Source organism: Triplophysa rosa, linkage group LG19, assembly GCF_024868665.1.
Source record: "Triplophysa rosa linkage group LG19, Trosa_1v2, whole genome shotgun sequence".
Lineage (NCBI taxonomy): Eukaryota > Metazoa > Chordata > Actinopteri > Cypriniformes > Nemacheilidae > Triplophysa > Triplophysa rosa.
Genome location: NC_079908.1, coordinates 20,269,211 through 20,291,585, shown reverse-complemented (window position 1 = coordinate 20,291,585; position 22,375 = coordinate 20,269,211). Strand labels below are relative to the sequence as shown.

The 22,375-nt window shown below is 42.3% G+C and overlaps 3 protein-coding genes across 3 annotated transcripts; 2 read left to right on the top strand and 1 right to left on the bottom strand.

Moving 5' to 3' along the window:
• The first annotated feature begins 646 nt into the window (after positions 1 to 646).
• On the top strand, positions 647 to 5,649 carry phyhd1 (phytanoyl-CoA dioxygenase domain containing 1). Its single transcript, XM_057360941.1, has 11 exons — positions 647 to 803; positions 1,541 to 1,699; positions 2,234 to 2,309; positions 2,704 to 2,751; positions 2,844 to 2,899; positions 3,701 to 3,763; positions 3,874 to 3,895; positions 4,154 to 4,282; positions 4,436 to 4,552; positions 4,807 to 4,933; positions 5,394 to 5,649. The coding sequence occupies exons 1-11, from the start codon at positions 771 to 773 to the stop codon at positions 5,437 to 5,439; spliced, it is 876 nt and encodes a 291-aa protein (XP_057216924.1). The 5' UTR covers positions 647 to 770; the 3' UTR covers positions 5,440 to 5,649.
• A 79-nt stretch (positions 5,650 to 5,728) lies between these two features.
• dolk (dolichol kinase) lies at positions 5,729 to 10,399 on the bottom strand. The gene is made up of 2 exons (XM_057360940.1): positions 10,275 to 10,399; positions 5,729 to 9,640 (listed from the first exon to the last, which is right to left on the bottom strand). Exon 2 carries the CDS (start codon positions 9,523 to 9,525, stop codon positions 7,951 to 7,953), a length of 1,575 nt encoding a protein of 524 aa, XP_057216923.1. The 5' UTR covers positions 9,526 to 9,640; positions 10,275 to 10,399; the 3' UTR covers positions 5,729 to 7,950.
• A 570-nt stretch (positions 10,400 to 10,969) lies between these two features.
• On the top strand, positions 10,970 to 22,017 carry nup188 (nucleoporin 188). Its single transcript, XM_057359687.1, has 44 exons — positions 10,970 to 11,014; positions 11,876 to 11,930; positions 12,026 to 12,099; positions 12,201 to 12,285; positions 12,513 to 12,593; positions 12,753 to 12,797; positions 12,993 to 13,085; positions 13,167 to 13,286; positions 13,370 to 13,581; positions 13,664 to 13,778; positions 13,868 to 14,068; positions 14,145 to 14,234; positions 14,324 to 14,389; positions 14,482 to 14,601; positions 14,813 to 14,939; positions 15,047 to 15,220; positions 15,298 to 15,424; positions 15,531 to 15,618; positions 15,697 to 15,773; positions 15,877 to 15,991; positions 16,068 to 16,188; positions 16,287 to 16,353; positions 16,457 to 16,582; positions 16,673 to 16,806; positions 16,895 to 17,001; positions 17,081 to 17,287; positions 17,364 to 17,533; positions 17,614 to 17,683; positions 17,768 to 17,835; positions 17,946 to 18,141; positions 18,226 to 18,303; positions 18,416 to 18,501; positions 18,587 to 18,732; positions 18,959 to 19,125; positions 19,274 to 19,474; positions 19,578 to 19,670; positions 19,753 to 19,905; positions 20,038 to 20,175; positions 20,263 to 20,337; positions 20,579 to 20,785; positions 20,900 to 21,031; positions 21,113 to 21,165; positions 21,247 to 21,376; positions 21,458 to 22,017. Exons 1-44 carry the CDS (start codon positions 10,989 to 10,991, stop codon positions 21,632 to 21,634), a joined length of 5,193 nt encoding a protein of 1,730 aa, XP_057215670.1. The 5' UTR covers positions 10,970 to 10,988; the 3' UTR covers positions 21,635 to 22,017.
• Positions 22,018 to 22,375: the final 358 nt, after the last annotated feature.

The following is a 22,375-nucleotide window of genomic DNA, read 5'->3' as shown; positions in this document are numbered from 1 at the left end:
GCTTGCGTTCAGATGAAAACAGAAATAGTGTTTCGCAGTCATTGTTCTTTAGTTATTAAGTGGTGCACAGTGTAATTATTGTTGGATTTGTTATTTTGCTATTTTACGGCATAATATAGGCTATTGACAAATATTGTTTCTAACTATATGAAAGTAAACAGACCAGTTGGAATGTCTGTAGCTGGACGCTTGGATCTGTTTTATAATTTCTTCCTTATATGTTTCCTATTAGATTGCACATAAATATCAGCCAAATACGTTGATTTCTATCCTCCACAGGCCAAAGGATAATCCAATGGCTGTTTTCACTTCAGGGTATGAAGAGGATTTACCTGGAATTAATAGGTTATTGGAAACAGTTTGTTTACCTTTTGGGTTCACGTGAGTCCTCTCAATAACTTAAGTTGCGGAATGTATATTTGTGTATCCTATACTTCTGTGAAAGAGTTCATGTTAAATCCAATTACATCACCATGGTTACAGTTTAATCGAATTTGACTTGTTGCAATCACGTGGTTAAGAGAGAGAGAGAGAGAGAGAGAGAGAGAGAGAGAGAGAGAGAGAGAGAGAGAGACAGAGAAGACAGAGACATAGAGACCAGAAGAGGAGAGAGAAGAGAGAGAGAGAGAGAGAGAGAGAGAGAGGGAGAGAGAGAGAGAGAGAGAGAGAGAGAGAGAGAGGGAGAGGGAGAGAGAGAGAGAGAGAGAGAGAGAGAGAGAGAGCGTCGATCTGGATAAACCTAACTAGTGCACAAGGCTATCACAACCAGCATGGAGGTGTTGACAGAGCAGGACGTTCAAAAGGTAAGAAACGACTTTAAAACGGTTTACACATTTACGCATCCATATTTTTTTATATACTTTAACAAGTTGTTTATGTTGTCGTGAATCAGGAACGCAGGATTGACAGCACGAGCTTTTTGGTGTCGATGAATAACTTGTTTTGAAGGGTGATGATCAATATTGATTAAAATAAATATTTTTACAGATTTGAGTTTCATGCGAACTCTGCAGGAAAACATTTTGTGCCTGCACGTGTTTAAGAAATAAACTATGATCCACATTGAAAGGCTGTTACGTAATATCGACTGAATTTAGTCTGAAAAAGCCGTTCTGTAATGGGCGTGACTTGGAGAGACAAGAGGTGTGTTCAACGTCGTGCGGCGCTGCGCAAACCGATCGGCGTATAATATCAAGTATCGCGAGAGCGAGTTAGGCTGTCGAATCGGTCTCGCGGTACTTGGATGTCATACTCCAATCGCTCTGCGCAGTGCCGCATAAAAGCGTTTTTGCGAAGACAAACACGTCGTCATAATACGTTTTCTGTCGGATGAGAACCAATCTAACGCAATTAAATCCTACTGAAATATGACCCTAAAAACTGTTTTAAAGTGAACTTGTGATTGTTCGTGTTCGCAATGTAAGCCATTAGACTTTGTATTGATTTCAGCCGGGATACTACAGAACGCAACTTTTATATTAGTTATCGTGAATAGTGTTTTAGGGTCCGAATAGTTTCTTGTGTGTTTTTGGTGTGGTAGTATCGGGAGGAGGGGTATCTGGTGCTCGAGTGCTTTCTGTCTCCTGAGGAATGTGACGCGCTCCGGGAGCGCATGAGCGAGATCGTTGAGCGCATGGACGTGCCCGCGCACTGCAGAACACAGTTCTCCACCGACCACGACGAGCAGCTCAAATCACAGGTACACTGAAGCAATACTCACAAAGTCACAATGCAACACTGTCAATCGAGCATGTAAAGCAGTATATCTTCACCTTCCTTCAAACGTTTGTTGGTGAAGATGCAGGTAAGACCAGGCGTGCGCACTTGTTAGGTGTAGATACCTGGTTTGGTTGAAAGGACAGTTGACAAAAAATCTGTCATCATTGACCCTCATAACCTGTCCTGTAAATGACTATTTCTTCTGTGGAACACAAAATAAGATATTTTGAGAAATGTCTCAGTGGTTTTGTGTCAATGGGGTTCAGTGTTGTTTGGTTTCCAACATTCTTCAAAATATATATGTTTTCTGCAGAAGAAAGAAAGTCATTCATACGGGTTTGGAATGAAACGAGCGTAAATACATGACGACAGAATATTTACGAAGAGATCACGTCAAGAGCTGAATCAGTTTAGTTAACCACTTAAACCAGCTTGTTCTAAGTTCAATGTGAATGTAAACAACTGTTAACCAACAACTATCACTTCAGTCTTACAATATCATGTGTTTTTCAAGGGAAATGCCGATTACTTCATCACCAGTGGAGACAAGATTCGCTATTTCTTTGAGAAGGGAGTGTTTGATGATAAAGGTTTGTAACACTGAGAGGTTGAAACACACAATCTAAAACATGCTGGGTTGTTTTTATCCATGGTTGGATCAAATTTCCCAGAGAAAAAAATATTGCTCAGATGTTGCTCTTTCATAGCTCTGTTCGGAGTTGTTTCAATTAACTATCAACTTCTCGGGTTTTGGGTGAATTTGACGAAAAAAAAGTTTCTATTTACTGTCATTGATGTCTAGGAGACATAATTGAGATGTTAAAGAGATCTCATCTGTGATTTTTCTTTCTTACGGTATGGACAAACCCACCTGTTCATTTAAATAAACACAAGAAACATCCATATTTGACATAAGTTGAAACAACCCATCGTTTTTTACAGTGCATGAAACTTATCATGTTTTTAAAAGTATGTGTTTTTTAGGGGAGTTTATTGTGCCAAGAGAACGTTCACTCAATAAAATTGGACATGGTGAGTATTTAAGAAAATAGCAAGCCTTATTAGATTAATATTTATATAATTATATGGACATACTTACAATGTAAGTGTGTTTGTCTTTACAGCTCTTCACGCTTATGAGCCGCTGTTTAAATCAATCACCCACTCATCAAAAGTTCAGGTAATGACCAAACTGAGATGAAACACGCCAAAGTTAGCCATGACAGAAATGTGACGTATTTTTTTCTTTTTAATTGTATAATTTCTGTACGTACAGTTTGTTTCTACGGAGCCGGGGAAGGGACATTGGCAAAAAAAAGTCAGAAGACTTTCGCGTGCGTACGCGAAAAGATTCTTGTGCGCACCCGAAAGTTTGCGGGCTCACGTGAAAATGTTTGCTCACGAGTTACTGTGAACGTGCCTGTTATTAAAAAGGCCTTTAAATGGCACCCGTTTAAATGAAATGTAGATACTGTGCAAGAGATGTAGAATTAGAAATAAATAGGCACATGTCTATATGCAGTTGGAAGGGATATTTTAAAACGTTTGACGTAAAACATGCACAACGTGTATTAATGCGTGAAGACAGTAACTTTTAAGAGGCAAAATTCCTTACGTAGCTTATTTGTACTGCATAGGCTAGAACCCCGGTGGCCTTGTTCATTGTCTGTACAATATACCAAAGTGATCTGTCCAGGCATTCGTTACAAATCAAAAAACGGTTACGGCTATTTCATAAGCGCTATCCCACGAGAAACTATCGCGTACGCACGTTATGTCCCTTCCACGGCTCCGTATGTTTCTGATCTAAAGTTAATTAAATGAAAACTTTCAACTTTTGCCTGCACATTAATATCAATTTGAACCCAAAATCTTAATCAGGAGGTTTTAAAATATTGAAAAATATGATGTTGTAAACTTTAATTTAAGTGACAATTTTGACACTTTGATGTTTTACTGTATGTAATGTTCTCTTCTGCAGAATTTGGCCCAGAAGCTTGAGTTAATAAATCCAGTAATTCTGCAGAGTATGTACATCTTTAAGGTACAGTTAACTTAAACTAATGGTTTATGACTTATATGTGAGCACTTTGTCCGCATTACGGTGCCTTTTTTTGTTATTTCTCACTTATACCTATGTGTTCTGTTCAACAGCAACCAGGCATTGGTGGAGAAGGTAAGTTAGCTCCGCCCACATCTTCAGCCAATGGCAATGCACATCGCTTGTGTTCGCAATGGAGCATTAGTGATCTGCATACTGTTTTTATGTGAATACAATAAATGCTAAATAACTATAATATTTCATGGTTTCTAGTTACTTTGCATTATAATCAAAATGTATGTAAAAATGTCATGACTTATTTACTTATTTCAAATGACTTATTTTTACTGAAGAGGATTGTTGCATTCTGCACATTTTTATTGTTGTATTCAGTGACACCTCACCAGGACGCCACATTCCTGTACACAGAGCCTCTGGGCAGGGTGATGGGGATGTGGATCGCTCTAGAAGACGCCACCGTTGACAACGGCTGTCTGTGGTTCACACCAGGATCACACAAGAGTAGGTGCAGTAACACTGCACAGGCTTCATCACGGGCTTTAATAAAACCAGCATTTCTATCACCATCTAAAGGAATTTTCTGAATGAATAATATCACCATGAATCTGTGCATTTGTCATTTTTGTGAGTTTTTATGGGTCTTTCCAATGTAAGATGGAATTAGCAGGCGAATGGTGCGGACACCTAAGGGCATGTTTCCACTGACTGATTTCATCGGCCGAGAACAGGCTCATGACAATAAGCTTTTCGTCCCTGCTCCAGTTAAAAAGGGTGAGACTTAAACATTTATGTATGTATGTTTTTGTAACACTTTCAGTTTTTTGTGTGTGTGTTTATGTGTGAAACATTCTAGTGTATTCAAATCCAATTACAATATATTAAATAACTTTTTTGACCGATCATATTTCCTCTCTTGTTAAAAAGGGACATAACCTAAATACGATATATTATCTTTGTGCATATAAACTATAGATGAGATTGACTGTAACTTATATTTTCTTAACATTCGTTAAACTGTTCTGCAGGTGGAGCGATTTTAATCCATGGCGAGGTGGTCCACCGCAGTGCTGAAAACACATCGGACCGCTCTCGTCATGTTTACACCTTTCACATTATGGAGTCGGAAAACACCGTTTGGAGTCCAGAGAACTGGTAAGTGGACAGTACTTAAGTATTTTTACTTTTACTCAAGTACATTTTTCAAGTATCTGTACTTTATGAGAGCATTTTACTTTGGAAAAAATGACTTCACTACATTATAAAGCAGTATCTCATAGTTGTACTACATTTCATAAATACATTTTTACACGTTTTTAACCTTTAATACAGAATTTAAGTACATAAAAAATCCAGTACTTTGCTACTTTTAAAAGTAAAAATACTTAAGTAAAAGATAAGAAGTAAAAGTATTAGATTTGAGCTTGAACTTAAGTATTAAAATGTAAAAATAAAAAGATTTATTTATGAAATGTAGTGGAGTAAAAAGCATAGATGCTTTGTAATGTAGCGAATTAAATTTGTTCCCAAGTAAAAGCACTCTCATAAAATACAGATACTTGCAGAAGGGGTTCGGTTAGTTCTGCGTTGTAAATTAAATCTCTCTCTTTCTCAGGCTTCAGCCTACAGAGGAGTTGCCCTTCCCCTCCCTCTACTCGTAAACATCCAGAAATAACATTCACAAGAAATCTCGTTTACTTCTACAAGGACAATGAATGTTTATGGACAATAATGAGCCTTTTTACTGCCAACTGCATATGAAATTATGTACTACATGGACCAAAAAATTGAGCTTTCTTTCTTACCAGAAAATGTGAATTGGTTCTCTTTTACAGTCACAACAGTGTTAATAAAAGGCAGATTTTTAGTCATCTGATGAGTCTGTAATATTTATAATCGGAATTTCTGTAGTCTACACGGTAGAAAATCGAACACATTTAATTTATTATAAATCTTTTTATTTGATTATTTAATCTGCATTCTTTGTGTACCCAACATAATACAATATAGAAAAGACAATCCGTTTGATAAAAACAATCATAATATGAATTTCCAAAGAAAAGATCAAATACTGACAGAAAATCTGTAAATCATATTTACAGCCATAAAGAACCTTTCCTTCAAGCAGATGATTTAAAATTAATTTCAACATCAAAACAAACATGACAAAAGCAACCTTGAATACATACTATAGTTTGCATCTGCATCGTGTTTACTGAAATATTACATTGTTGGAACTAGTTTCATTTCGCAGTGATTGTGAATCAACGGATATTATGCAAAGCGGAAGAGTTATTTGAACAAAGAAATGTTTCTGGAAATATCACAAAGCATTAAAATGTGTACATGTTATATAGACTACAAAGGATCACACATTACAAGGTAGTTTGAATCCAAAATTCAGTTCACTGAAATTACAAAAGAGTCATGCAAATGTCTAGAGATGCCAAGTGTCCCACAATGCACAGCACATTGATTCTAATGACAACCGTCTACTAAAAACACCCACCAAACGTCAATAGCGACATAAAGCTGTGCACAAGGCCTCATAAATAAATGAGTTTAAACACATCATGAACCGATGCAGGATCGAGCACAGACAGGTAAAAGAACACCCGTATCTCACTGAATTGCATACATGCTGATTTTACAGGATAGATTGACGTGTACATAAACATCTACTGATGCTCCTACACATCCATGCAGACAAACCACTGACAGCATTTTGTTCCAATACAAAACAAAACACTTTTTAAGGCAAAACGCTATTCGAGCAGTCCTTCATAGTGCACTGTAAAGGCAGATATCCTGCACACAGCATCAAAATAATATTTTAGGAGTATTACTGTATAAGCTCATGTTCTTCAATGGCTTCCGTGATGCATAAATGCTTTTGGACTGAAAGAACACACATTATATTATTCAATGGGTGAATATCATGAAACCTGTCAAGAACCTGTCCGCGTCATATTTAATCCAAATATATATTTCTTTTAAGAAAATGAAGCCTTGTTTTTTTACCATTATACATAATTACAATATTGAAACAAGTTACTGCTTCCATGCACATTGTAATGTTTTCAGAAATCTTCAGATAAAAACTATTGAACATAATGAGAACTACAAATAAAGTAAAAAAAAACCATCTGAAATAATTCAAGTGAATTGAGTATTGCAGGGAATGTTATTAATGGTCATAAAAATAAACATTCATGATTTTCATCCAGGTAATAGTACATTTTCTTTATTGGTTTTGGGGTGAAATGTGACCCGGACATGTTGCGAGATTCACCCAAATAAAGTGTCTAAACACGAAATGTTGTAAGATGTCTGTATGTGTGTTTCCCAGCCAGTGCAAACGGTCTTAAAGGGCCATTGAGGGACGAGTTTTTTTATTCATTTTTGTCTATGTGCAACTCATTCCCTGTCACACATACAGAAGTGACAGCGGCACGATTTATATGAATTAAATATGTCACAAGATATCGGAGCTTCAAACATTCAAAAACAGGTTCAGTTGAGCAGGCCAATAAAATTATATTCACACGTAAACTTCAAATTAAAATACAGAAAATAAATGTAGTCTTTAAGCAGTAGTGTGTCATTTCTGTGCCACCAGCGCTAGAATGTCAAAATGTTGACACAATTTCACCAGGGGTGCTGAAAACCTTTAAACGTTTCTAACTGTTGTGCCATTTTGTGTTGGTATAGTAGTTTGATTTGGTATTAAATTCATTTGACTATCATACTACAGTGATGGAATAGCGTTGTTGAATACATTTCAGAGCATTTCTATTCAGTTTACTACAATTGACGTGTATATACTGTATGGATTATTGCATTTCACTTTCAGTATTCAAATAATTTGAAGGTTTGTTTTGACCAGGGCTTTACTGCTCTTAAAGGGAACAGTTCACCCAAAGATTATGTTCAAAAGCCTGTATGACTCTTTTGTGGAACACAGAAGAAGATATTCTGAGAAATGTCTCCGTGGTTTTGTGTTCATACAATGGAAGTCAATGGGGTTCAGTGTCAACGTTCTTCAAAATATCTAGAAAAAAGTCATGCAGGTTTCAAATGACATGAGAGTGAATAACCAAAATCATTTTCATTTTTGGTTGAACTCTCCCTTTACTACATGTACGTTGTCATAAAGTGGGTGTTTTATGAAGTTATAACAGCAGAAGGATGTAGAGGTACAGAGGGAGCAGCAGGTTGTCGATCTGTAACGTGAACGCTTCCAGCATGGCAACCATGGTGATGGAACCCACAACCCATGAATAGCTGGCGTTCAGGTTAATGCTGCTGTCAGCGATGAGGAAAATCACCACGGCGATGATCTGCGCAAACACCGAGCTCGCCGTGCCCTCAAAAGTCTTCTTGGTGCCAGGCCAGCGGATCTCACCGACCGTGCTACCAAACACAGACGCAACCGTGTCCCCGACCCCCACGGCCAACACCCCCGCATACGGCACCAGACCCCCAGAGCCCGCTAATCCAGCTTTGGGGGTGCAAGGCCCGGGTGAGAGCCAGACAGGCAGAGAGACGCCCAACAGCAGGTAGATGTGCGTGAGGATGAGGGGTCCGGAGTCTCTCTCATCCAGGAATAAAGTGAGCAGGTGTCTCAGCGGAGATCCGAGCGGTCGAATCCGGAAATACCGGACGAACTCCAAGAACAAGAACGCGGAGAGACACCCGACCGAAGCCAAATGAAGCAGGGGGCGGTCAAGCGCCAATCCGGGGGCGAAGGTCAACACGATGAGGAGATGGAAATATTTCCGTACGGTGGTGGACGCCTGGTGTTTCTTACTGCTGCCCGAGCGATGGCTGTTTTGATGCACGACCACGGCGACGGCCAAAAGCGCCAGAGCCGCCCAGAATCCGATAAGCCCGAGTCGGGCGTCGCTCTGGCCGATGAACTGTAGCAACCAGGTGACCGGGTGATGCTGCGTCAGCAGGGTAAGCCAGGGCACCAACAAGCCCAACCCCAGAACGGCCGTCATCGTGTGGAAAAACAGAGAAGCCGCCCACGTTTCTGATTCCATGAACAGGAAAAGCACAGAGAAGAAGATTCCCAGCACCACGAAGCCTAACACAGCCACCGGGAGGAAAAAGGGAAGCGGGTCTGCGTTGGCGTTCCCGCCCGAAACCAGAGAGCGCTTGATGAGCTGCTTGATGATGAAACTGATGCCGCCCATTATGAGAAGAGCCTCGCCGGGCGTGAAGCAGCGTGGAAGCAGGTACAACAGGATTAAACTCAGATACACGAAGATCAACAGGACCTCCAAGACCTCAATGACCTCCGACACAGTCAGCGTCTGCCTCACCGTATACAGGATGGCGCTGCTTGCGATGCCGGCTATGACACAGGTGTTTGTGGGCACGGGGCGTGTGATGCCCAGCGCAATGAGAGACAGGAACAGTGCCAGCATCATACCTATGACTGTTAACACCATGGCGAAACGTTCAAAGTAGACGTTACCCACTGCCACGCAGCGTCCCCTCAGAGCGAGACCCAGGAGGGGCAGCACCATGCTGGCCGGGAGGACGCCGCTGTTGGCCGCGGGGCGAAACTGGAACACGGCGGCGCCGGTGCGAAGGAGGCGATCCCATTTGTGCTGCACGTAGAAAGCCTGGACGGCCAGAGCGACGCAGCACCAGGACAGCTGATTCCACACGGCCATGTGGACGGAAACCACGATAGCGAAGACCACTGCCGATTCAACCAGCACGGAATCCGACTGCATGGCTGCGGAGTCGGGGAGATGCTCGCAAAGACGGGGTCTTCAGGGGTGACGGGAGATGAGCCAAATGTGTCAGCATACGAACATCATCCACCTCTTGGTCCACATCAGATTAGACCTGTGGTGGGAAGAAATATCAATCGGTTAGAAATGTAAAAGAAAACTTTGTCCATTTCTTTCGTTTAAGAATGATTTTGCCACAGATGGCATCGGCAGACTGTATGTGCCTTCAAACATAGTGAGCTGTTTAACTAAGCATCATCTTAAGGCAAGAACTAACGTATGTTTTAAACGCTGCTAAACTCCAGGATGTCCAAATTTCTCCAGTGCAATTTCTCAACCCCAGACGCTGTGAACTTTGGCACCCTTGCTTTCTAAACACTGTGAATTATGAAAAGACAGCAGACAGAAAGTAAAATGATCTGCTTTTGATGGCATGACGCTCTTGTGTTAAGAATACTATGCATACTACTGCAAGCCATTTAACACTTTTTTTTTTAAAATAATTTAAACATAAAATAATTAGCCTATTAATGCAAATATATTACACTTCAACACATTTAAATATAGAAATAACGAGCCATACCTGAAAAGTGGTGTAGTATATAGTATTAGTATGTACCATTTTTAATGTATATTAGCGGCTACTTATGCAGCAGAAATGACAGCTCGTTCACTGTTATGTCAGCGGCTTGTTAAACGCCCTGCAAAGTAAATTAAGACGGGAACAAAAACAGCACGTTTCATCTTACCCCTGTCTTCTGGATATATAGCTTGATTTTACGACAGAAGATTGATCTTCCCAATGTTTTATTGAGACGTGTGTTCTGTACGATCAGCTTCTCATTCACTGTCGGGTGGGGGCCGCCATGTCAGATAACAGTGCACGGTTGCCAGATCTACGTAATAAAACGCACCCAATGACCATCAAAATGAGCCAAAAACATCCCTGCAATGCAACACATAATGCTTTTACGAATGTAAATTCCTAAATAGTAGACATTTTAGAAGCTTCTTATGCTTTGAGTCAGAACATTTTATGTTACTTTTTAACAAATAAAATTGAAATTCTGATCAAAACTTTTAAATGTATGTAAATGGTCCATGTTCCTCATGATTCTTTTATTAAAATACTTAATTATATGCGTTTGTTTGTTGTTAATTCTTCTGTTTGTTTGATATTTTTTTTATCTTTGCAAATGTTGACATTTAAAAAATTGAAAGCAACCCAACCACGGAGATGCGCACAAGACATGGCAACCCGGCACCAGAAGGTCAGAACAGTCACGTGACAGACATCGGAATAAAAGAAAATCTTATTCTTTTTATAGTTTTTTACTTGTCTGGCATTTTAATATTGTTATTAATTTACAATGTCATCTTAAAAAATATATATGTATTTGAAGATTTGTGATAGTCACGTGATCGTGTCGCTCGGAAAGGCTGGTCACGTGATCCAGGTGAAGATGGCGGACTCGGAGATGTGTGTCAGGTAAAATGGAAGAGAGAGAAACTTAATGTGTCTGTTTTCATAGAGCTCGTTTGAAATGTGTCGTCGGAGAAAACGACAATACTTTATACGTCGTATCCAGTCGCTAAATGCGTGCGAAACATGCCCTCAAAATAACGTTTAATTGACACAACGGGCGCACGAGTTTGTCGCGTGCGGTGTCGGATAGACCCGCGCGACTGAAATTCAAATATTCAAAATAAATCTATCAGTTACAACTTTGAACCGTGCCAAATAGACGAGCGGTTAAACTGAAGGAAATGTTTTAATAGCCTATAGTTTATTTATGGAAACGATTCACTTGTTTTGACATTTGATGGTGAGAAGAGTTGAAAATGAAAGTTATGAATGAGTTCATTGTGCGCATGATTATAAACAAACATAGTGAAGGCGTTTATGCTTCTACGATATAGCGTTGCGTGGTGCGACGTTGTCCATTGCTTGAAATATAATTTAGACACTAAAACAACAGCTAAACGTATTAATGTATTGCTTTAAAATCGCTATACAGCCTATGTATGTATGTAGTATATATGTGGGGTTGGTTGTGTAGTTGTATGCAGGTGTAAACAGCACCCATAAACATATTTATGACACCAAATGGTTAAATTAAATAATATATGTGTGTATATATATATATATATATATATATATAAATGTATTTACAGAAACTGTAATGACTAAACGTCATTATATCAGTTATGGGATCATGTTCATAACTGAAACCACTGAAATCACATTCTGTTCATTTAGCATTATATCAGTTAAGACCATTACAAAGTTAGATGTGTGACACTTACTTATTACAACACATTTATGATTAAACATCACTTTTCTATTCAGGAGCAGTCGAGAATTGTGGACGATCTTGCTTGGGAGATCTGCACTCAGAGAACCAGTTAGTTAACCATTTAATATTCTTTATTCTATAAATCTATAGGTCATTTTCTACCAGAACTATAATGTGATCACTGAATCGTCCAATCCTAACAGGGCCAAATCGAAACAGAATTGAATCGGAACTGGGAGAGAATTCTGCAGGGTCTGTCCTACTACAAACCACCCAGGTAACGTGACGTTTAACACGGAGAAATGCTAAGAAAGATAAGATGGTTCATTTTGAATGTTGGCGTACTTTGGTGGGAAATGATTTAATGTTATTTTGCAGCACGTCGGCCGCAGACAAACTGAAGGCTGATAAAGACACACCGCAGACTCTCAAAGACTTTGGACTAAGAATCAGTAAACTGCTGGTGAGAAACACAACACATTGTCCATTTCACACAAAAAAAACATTATTATAAGCACGTTCTCGTGTCTAAGTAGGCAGCTCACTAGGTTTGAAACCTGCAAAATATGGTTTTAATACATCAAGACATTAAGGATATACATTAAAATCAACACACGTTTTGAACTGTTGCCCTCTGGCCGGCGCTAAACAGATAAATCGCCTTTTTTATTGGTGTGTTTTTCTTTTTAGGGTTTGGATGAACAGCAGAGTGTTCAGATTCTTCAGTGTTACCTCCAAGAAGACTACAGAGGGACTCGAAACACACTCAAGGTGAGATCTCTTTCTTTCTGTGTATCCAGACAGGCGGGCATCTTTTTTCGTCTATGTGCAGTGCTCTTGTCCAGAATAAGTGCAGTACTGACTGCGTTCGTCTCAGATTAAATGTTTTCTTGTGAATGGATTGGTTCATTCTCCTCTTGTTCCTTTCAGGCTGTGCTACAGGATGAGAGACAGAGTCAAGCCCTGTTGCTGAAGGTTCGACCATCTCGCATGTTTCTTTCTCTCTTGACTTTTGTCGTCTTCGGTCTTCCTCTCAATCTTTGTATTCAGTCGTGCACCGATACATGTTTTTTTTCCGAAATACAGAAGTAGTAACACATTTGTAAAATGCTGATGCACACGCTTGTTGGTAATCTCCACGCATCTGATATGGTTGATGTTGTCGTGCAGATAGGTGATTATTACTATGAAGAGAGACTGTGTGTGCTACGCTGCGTGCTTCACCTCCTCACTTACTTCCAGGATGAGAGACATCCGTACAGGGTAAAGCGATCACGACAGAGATCAGCGGTTCGTGAACACCCGCTCAGTTTGATATGCTCATTCTGTCTCTCTCGCTCCCAGGCGGAGTACTCAAACTGTGTGAGTAAACTGGAGAAAGATCTGGTGTCCAGCTACAGGAAGCAGTTTGAGTCTCTGTCCAGATCAGAAGCGCCGACATGGGAGACGCATGGAAATCTGATGGTGAGCTGCACAACATTTGTCAGTAGTCTGTTTTTGTATGTGGTGAAATTGTAGTTACATTACGCTTCTGTCTTTGTGTTTAGATGGACAGGCAGGTGTCACGCTGGTTCGTTCAGTGTCTGAAAGAGCAGGCCGTGCTGCTGGAGATTATGTTCCTGTATTACGCCTATTTCGAGATGCCGCCCAATGACCTTTTGATCTTCACGCGCCTGTTTAAGGAGCAGGGTTTTGGACAGCGCCAGACAAATCGACACCTTGCGGACAAGAGCATGGACGCGCTTGTTGAACGCATTGGGTCAGAACACACAGATTTTCTCTCTCACGCACGCACGCAAACGAGAGTGTATAATAAACAGACCGTGTTGTCCTGTCCACAGGTATTTTAGCTCTCTGATTCTCGTGGAGGGGATGGATGTTGACTTCCTGCATAAATGTGCTCTGGAGGACCGAACCGAACAGCATCAGTTTTATGACCAGCGGGATGTTTGCAAGGTACCACTGACCAATCGCACAATGTCCAGCAGTACAGTCATGCATTTGAAAGTGCTCATATTCACTGAAGTGCGCATGTGCTCGTGTAGGAGGTGGATCAGATGCTTTTGACGTTCGGTGACATCTCTCATCACGGCCCAGTTATGTTGGCCTGGGTTCTGCTGCGACACACACTGCGTCCAGAGGAGGTGGGCTCGGTGATCAGACGTCTGGGACACACCACGCTGCAGCTCGAGGTCTTTCAGTATCTCACGAACATGCTGCAGGCGTATGGCAGCACGGGAAATAATGTAAGAACTGCACTTGCTGAACATCGGATGGGTTTCATGATGATTGGATGAACGATTTCTCTCTTTTCCTCTCTAGTGCACAGCCAGCACTGCACGCATGTGTATTTATGGCCTCTTGTCTTTTGTCATCACGTCTTTTGAGGAAGACACACTTGGCAGCCAACAGGTACAAATACACACAAAGCTTTAGACCTTCAGTTAGTTACACATTGACGAATGTTTAAGGACGGATTGATTTGATTCTTTTGTCTTTAGCACTTGATCAACGCCGCGTGTGAAGTCCTCGCTGCTCCGAGTCTGGCTGAACTGTTCTGGGAGTCGGTAAGTTCTGATAAACACACAGTGTATTTCTTTAGTGTGTCTGCTGTGAAACGTGTCTGAAATGACCTTTGACCTGTGGCGGTGTCCTGCAGAAGCCGAACATGGGGCTGGGTGTGATTTTGGACAGCGCCGTGGGTGTGTTTCCATATAAGACCGGACCTCTGCTACAGCTGCTCACAGGCCTGCTGTCTGACAAATCTACTGCTAAAAAGGTACAAAAAACAAAAGTTTGAGTTATAGGTCAAATCTTTAACCTTATATATGTAAAGGAATCTCCTAATTCATATGAGGTCTCAGAAGTGTACACGTAATGATGCTGGACGTTTAGTATAGTTCAGATGATATTTAACGTCTCACACAGTTGATGATGTCAACCACTCACATACACGATCACACGTAATGTTTGTGTTCCGTCTCCTTCAGGTGTACACCTTCTTAGATAAGATGTCCTTCTACACTGAGGCTTATAAGCACAAACCCAACGACGTGATCTCCAGAGAGGACGGGACTCTGTGGAGGAGACAGACTCCCAAACTGCTCTATCCTCTGGGTTAGTGTTAGGAGCATTTTCTGAGGTCACTTCCTGTATGTGTCATCATTGTGTTGTTTAAAGACGAATGTCTTTGTGACATTATCTCTTGTGTTTCACGTGTTCAGGTGTGGGGCAGACGAACTTGAGGATGCCTCAGGGCTGTTTCGGGCAGGTGTGTGAAGATAAGCAGCTGTCTGTAGGTGAACAGGGTTTCCTGGTGCGCTGGGAATATTCGTACAGCTCCTGGACTCTCTTCACCTGTGAGATAGAGATGCTGCTGCATGTCGTCTCTACAGCAGGTGAACATTCGATAGATGAAAGACGCGTTTCTGTTTAAAAGTGCATTAAGCCACATTGTGTGTTTTTGTGTGATTAGATGTTCTGGCACACTGTGAGCGAGTCAAACCCATCTTGGATCTGGTTCATAAGATCATCAGCACCGATTGGACAGTTTCTGACTGTCTGCTGCCTCTTACTTCACGGATCTACATGCTGCTGCAGAGGCGAGACACACACACCATAAATGCAATAATAATCATCAAAGAGACTTTTATTATGTACTGTATCTGTGTCTTTTCTTGAAATGACAGTGTGTTGGTTGTGTTACAGGTTGACCTCTGTCATTAACCCCCCAGTTGATGTCATCACTTCCTGTGTCAACTGCCTGATCGCTCTGGCCGCTCGGCAGCCTGGAAAGGTAGATGCTCACAATTCAGTGAAGGTTAGTGCTCAATGACGAGATCAAGTCTAAACTCTTCTTTCGTTCCTAACGAAGGTCTGGTCCAGTCTGCATCATACTGGTTTCCTTCCCTTTGCCTCCAGCCCTCTGACCGACATGGCACAGACCGTCAGGTACAGCACGCACAATCAGAGAACATACAGCTCAACATATACATTTGTGAATGTCTCTTAGAGACATGTGAAGGGTAACCTGATGTGTTTTTGTGTGTTTCAGTGCAGAGGGCATGAAGGCTGGTAACTACGGCAACCTGCTGGTTTTGATAGAACAGCCCAGAGGAGAGTACGGCGTGACCATCGCCTTCCTGAGATTGGTGACCACACTGGTCAAGGTAACACATCTCAGACACGTTGAGGTCTCGAGGTAATCCTCATAGTCTCAGAGTGACTGTCTACTCGTGTTCACAGGGTCAGCTGGGCAGCACTCAGAGCAGAGGACTCATCCCCTGTGTGCTGCTGGTCCTGAAGGAAATGCTGCCCACTTATCATAAGTGGCGCTACAACACGTATGGAGTCCGAGAGAGGATCGGTGAGTTACTCTGACACACAGTCACAGCACTATACATGCCCGTACAAGAGGTAAACGACGTTCATGTGTATATTGCCCTCTCTCTCTCTCTCTCTCAGGGTGTCTCATTCTAGAGCTGGTTCATGCTATTCTCAATCTGAATCAGGAGGGGGAGTCAGAGGGCAGGTGAGAGCAGGAGAGGATGTTCTTCTTCCTTCACTGTTGCTTGTGTTGGAAGTTATGTTTGACTTCAGTTTTGTAATCTTTGACCTGTCTGTGACCCCCATAGTGCCCCCAGTCTTCAGTCGCTGTGTATTTATAGTCTGGCCAACACAGAGGCTGGGCAGGCCATGGTCAGCATCATGGGTGTGGGAGTGGACACCATCAACATGGTGCTAGCAGCACAGCCCAGCAGGTACACATTGTGTTTGTGTGTGTGTGTTTGGATGTTTAATATAAGATGTTGCCGTTGATTATGTGTGTTTGTGTTTGTGTCTGTGTGTAGCGGTGGTTCTGAGGGACCTGGTCAGGTTCTGATCCAGACTGTGAAGTTGGCATTTTCTGTCACCAATAATGTGATCAGACTCAAACCCCAGTCTGACACGGCATCACCCCTGGAGCAAGCCCTGACACGGCACGGTTAGTGTGATATGACATGTAAAAGAACAGACTGGTCTTAGATCTGTGATGCACATGTATGTATGTATGTGTCCTATTTGTGTCGCAGGTGGTCATGGCAACAACCTGATCGCTGTGCTGGCCAAGTATATTTACCACAAGCATGACCCGGCACTGCCCCGACTCGCCATACAGCTGCTGAAGAGACTCGCCACGGTAAAACGCTGTCACTAGCATACCATCAGTCTCGAGTTTATACTGCATGTCTCATGCGTGTTGTGGTGTTTGTGTCCAGGTGGCTCCCATGTCCGTGTACGCATGTCTGGGCAGCGATGCCGCTGCTATCAGAGATGCATTCCTGACACGCCTGCAGAGCCGGACTGAAGACATGCGCATTAAAGTCACCATACTGGAGTTCCTCACTGTTGCTGTGGAAACGCAACCTGGACTCATTGAGCTCTTCCTTAACCTGGAGACCAAAGATGGCAGCGATGGGGCGAAGGTCAGAGGTCACACAATAATACCTGTTGAGATGATGATGGCAGCAGGCTGACTGTGTCTCGTGTTTGTGTTTGTAGGAGTTTTCTCTGGGAGAATGGAGTTGTTTGTCAGTGGTGTTGGAGTTGTTGGACTCTAAGCAGCAGGGGAAGTATTGGTGTCCTCCACTCCTGCAGAGGGCAGCGCTGGCCTTCCTCCACGCGCTCTGGCAGGACCGACGCGAGAGCGCCCTCTCTGTGCTCAGGACCAAGTGAGGCTCTCGCACAAACACACGTTGAGACAACAAAACGAAACACTTTAGTTCTGACCCTTCGTCTCATCTTATTATAGAGAGAAATTCTGGGAGAATCTCACAGCTCCTTTATTTGGAAACTTGCCTCCCCCTTCTGAGACCACTGAGGTGCATATGTGTGTGGGTTTCAGTTTTTAATAACAAGAGTATTGTGTGTTTTTGAGGGTAATTCTTTGTTTTCATTCTCTGTAGCCGTGTGTTCTGGAGTCTTGTGCTTTTGTGATGAAGATAATTGGTCTTGAGATCTACTATGTTGTCAGGTATGATACACACATTAACACGAGTAATGAGCCGCACACACACACACACACACACCAGAACGTAGCCGCAGTTGTAACTCAGCTCTGTGTGGGGTTTTGTGTCTGTGCAGTGGTGTGTTGGATCCGTCTCTGAAAGCAGCTCTGGAGAGTTTTAGTAGCAAGCGCCGCTATGAGTTCTGGTCGGATTATGTTCGTGATCTGGTGTGTTTGGCGTGTGATGGTGAGGAGGAAGGTCTGCGCTCTCTCTCGGAGTCTCAGATGCTCATATCTGCCTGGAGGGCCCTGTTGATACTCTCCACCAGTCACGTGAGAACAACTCTACACCAAACTCATCTCTAGAAGTCACTTACTATGAATACATTATAATAGATTGTGTGTGTGTGTGTGTAGCGTGAGGTGATGCATTTAAAGGACGATTCTGTTAGACAGAAGCTCTTCATGGATGTTTTGGAAGGAACCAAAGCAGCAGTGAGTACTTGAGATATCACAATGACTTGAATGACTGATTCAAGTCAGTGTCAGTAGAGATTCATGTGCATGAGCTCAGTCTCATCAGTGTCTCATTTTCTCTCTCTCTCAGCTGCTGATGTCTCAGTCTGTCTTCTGTCTGCGTCTGGGCTCTATGATGGTCACACTACTCCTCGTCCTCCTCAAACAGTGGAAAAGGTGTGTGTGTGTGTGTGTGTGTTTGTTTATCTGTCTGTTTCTATGCACATATATGATATTCAGTCTTGAATTCTGTGTGTTTCAGTGTGCTGATATCTGCTCCAGCTCTGCTCCCTCCTCTGTCTCTGATGTTGGAAAGCGTCCTGCACGCTGAACAACAGCTCATGGACCGAACCAAAGCCAAACTGCTGTCTGCCCTCATCTTAGCCCTGCAGATACAGGGACTCAACGGTCAGTCTGTGTGTGTTTTGTTGATTTTCGAAAGTCGTCTAATATGAGCTGAGTATTGCTCCTAATGCAAAAGCGGTCTCAGGTTGGTGGTATGGCATACCCATGATGCTTTGCAGCTGCTAATGAGCAGCATATCAAATCAGTCATTTATGAGGTTTGTTGTCCTTGTGTGCATGAACTGTATATTTATATCAGTGTTGTTGAAAAGCCTCGTGTTGTGCTTCAGGAGGAGAGATTACCCAGCTGCCACAGCTGCTGTTGTGCGTGTGTGAGATGGTTCAGGACGAGGCGCTGGCATTGATTGACAGCACACGTCACATGATCCAGAGGGGAGACATTCAGGAAGACAGTATGGAGACAGACAGCCCTGTCCAGAAAGACCAGCGAGACTCAGTAAGTGTGTTTTTTAATAGAGTAGCATAAATTGGACTTGCATTGCAATGAGGTCATGTGACGTGCTTAAAAACATTTTCTTGTTGTCTATTGTGTACAGTTTGAAATGCTGTTGTGTTAAAAAGACTGCTGTGTTTGTGTCTGTCAGGTGTGCGTGTTAGCTCTTCACCTGTCTAAAGAGTTGTGTCGGGCAGATGAGGATGGTGAACAGTGGCTGCAGGTGGTGAGGAAGCTGCCGGTTCTGCCATCGGCTCTGAGCGCTTTAGAACTGAGCCTGCGCTCCAAACAGAACCTCTACTTCACTGAGGCCGCACTGCACCTGCTGCTCACGCTCGCCAGAACACCACAGGTACACGCACACACAACACCACAGGCACACATCTGCAAATTAACCAGCTTACCAAATGGAATATTTCATGCTCGGTGCATTTTGAAATGTTTCTGCTTTGTAGGGTGCAGCAGCGGTGGCCGGTGCAGGAGCTATTCAGAGCATCTGTCTCCCTCTCCTCAGTGTGTATGAGGGTCCAGCTAATGGAGCAACACAGGTACTCAAAAAACTCACAAATATCCATGTTTCAATAGCATCCCTGGTTTACTGGCTCTATGACCGATTCTTCTCTCTGTCAGGCGTTTGTGCGTAAGTCTCAGGATGCTCCCAGCTGGCCGGGTGTGTACAGGTTGAGTTTATCTTTGATGGAAAGTTTGCTAAAAACACTTCGTTACAACTTCATCAATGAAGCGCTGGACTTTGTGGGGGTGCACCAGGAGCGCATACTGCAGGTGTGTGTGTGTGTGATCTCCTAAGTTATTGTACACTTCTGGTCACTGTACTTTTTTCGGATAAGTCATTGACAGTTCATCTGTCAGCACTGATCTGAGATCTGAACTCCTGTGTTTGAATGCATGTGTTAGTGTCTGAACGCGGTGAGGACGGTTCAGTCTCTGGCATGTCTAGATGAAGCTGATCACACTGTGGGCTTCCTGCTCCAGCTCTCTAACTTCTGCAAAGAATGGCACTTTCACCTGCCACAGCTGCTCAGAGACGTACAGGTACACACACACACGATTGCAAACACCAGCACACACACATCTTCACTGCTGTCGAAATCTGAATCTGTGTTCGTCAATGTGTTGCAGGTGAATCTGTGTTATCTGTGCCAGACGTGTACGTATCTCCTCCACAGCAAGAAAATGCTTCATCATTACTTGCAGGTGAACATCAAAAATTCAAATAAAAGAGCAATTATTTATATGTTAATTCATGATGTCTGTTTGTCACATGGTTTTTATTTTTTGTCGTATTGTTTTACCCTACCTCAAAATCTGCTCTAGTGTAAATTCATCATCACATACGTGTAGAATTTTACTTTCAATAAATACGCGAAGTGAACTGATGTTAAAATGTATTGAGTACTGTGTGTAATTGATGTCACTGATTGATCTGTTTGTGCAGGCAAAGAATGGGGAGGGGCTTCCCCAGGGACCACACCCCCAGCGTGCAGCACAGCTCGCCTCAAAAGAGCAGGTGAGCGGTGAAAGAGAAGAGGCGGAGTCTAAAGCCCTGCAGGCGGTTCAGTGCAGCCTGTTAAAGATTCTCAGCAAAACACTGGCGACGCTACAACACTTCACACCAGACTGCTGTCAGATATTATTGGACCAGGTACATGTGTCAGTCACACGCATAAAACGCCTCATTATTACCTGTTACACAGCAACTCTAGTGTTTGAATCTCAGGGCTGTAATGATCAAAAATGCTTTAAATGTGTGTTTCAGTCCATGGACCTTGCGGAGTACAGAACTCTCTTTGTGTTAAGTTTCTCGACTCCTGCTTTTGATTCTGATGTGGCGCCGTCATTTGGAACACTGCTGGCAACTATTAATGTGGCTCTGAGCATGCTGGGAGAGGTAGAGCAACACCTCTCTCGCTCGTGTAGATCATGTCACATGATGGTCATGTTGATGGTGATTTGATGTTTGTGTTTTTAGATTGAAAAGAACAAAGAACCAGTTGTTTCATCTGAAGACACACAAGCTCTGAAGTGAGAAAATAAAGAAAATGTTTTAAATGTGAATATAAACTTCATCGATTACATCTGTCATTCTCCGTCTCTTATGTCTAGGTCATTGTTGATGTTCTCGATGGAGAACTGCTTTTATGTGTTGATCTCTCAGGCGGTTCGCTGTTTGAAGGATCCTTCAGTTCTGCCCAGAGACAAACAGAGACTCAAACAGGAGCTCAGCTCTGAGCTGGTAACTCGAATCACACTTTAATACTTGATGCTGATTTTCTTATTGCATTGAGCCTCACCTCCAACTTTTGTTTTCTCTCAGAGTACACTGTTGTCAACGCTATTCCGGTATTTCCGACGAGGTTCCCCCAACTCACCCGCCGGGCTGCTTCCTTCACCACAAACCAAACTACCCACGCCAGGATCCAAGGGCACGCCAGAGGGACAGGAGCCGTTTATTCAGCTGGTCCAAGCTTTCGTCCGGCACGTTCAACGCTAGACCAGACCTCAGACTTGCAGCTCTGATGAGCGCTCAGTACTTGAAAAAGAGAACATCTGAATTACTTTGAAAAGGAATCATTACACTTGACAACAGTGAATCCGTTTTTCACCAGACCTTCTGGCGCCAAAGTTCCTGCCTCTGGACGACACAGCTTTTCTATTTAAAAGCAGTTAATATTCCCTCATAGAAACAGAAGCTAATGAAAACTGTTATTACACTCATTTAAATGTTTTTTTTTCAAGGTCCTTTGTAGTTACATGTATATAATTAACAAACATGTTACAGACTTTGTCACATGTCATAGGCTTTTTGTATTCAACTTTTGTATGTGACAGTTGCCATATATTTGTCTTGTTAACTAAAATAAACTGAAAAACAGATATCATAGGGTGTGGATTTCTGAAGACACTTGGACATTAAAATGAATATTAGTGTCAGAAAGTGACTTGATGTAAGTTTTATTTTACAATAGCAGTCCAAACAGTTTTGGAACTTTTACACTCACTGGCCAAACAATAATCTTTAGTTTGATTATGGTGCAAATTTGTTGTGGCATTGTTTTGACAAACTTATGCAAACATTGCATCTATTATTTCTGTCTAAATGTTTGGTCGAGCTTTTGTGGTGACTAGTTTGGTAAACCATTTGGTAAAATTTTCCAGCTAATTCAATAGCCTAGCCCAACTAACTACACTTTAGGTATAGCACAACTTTAGGTTTAGCTGCTGCTAAATGCTT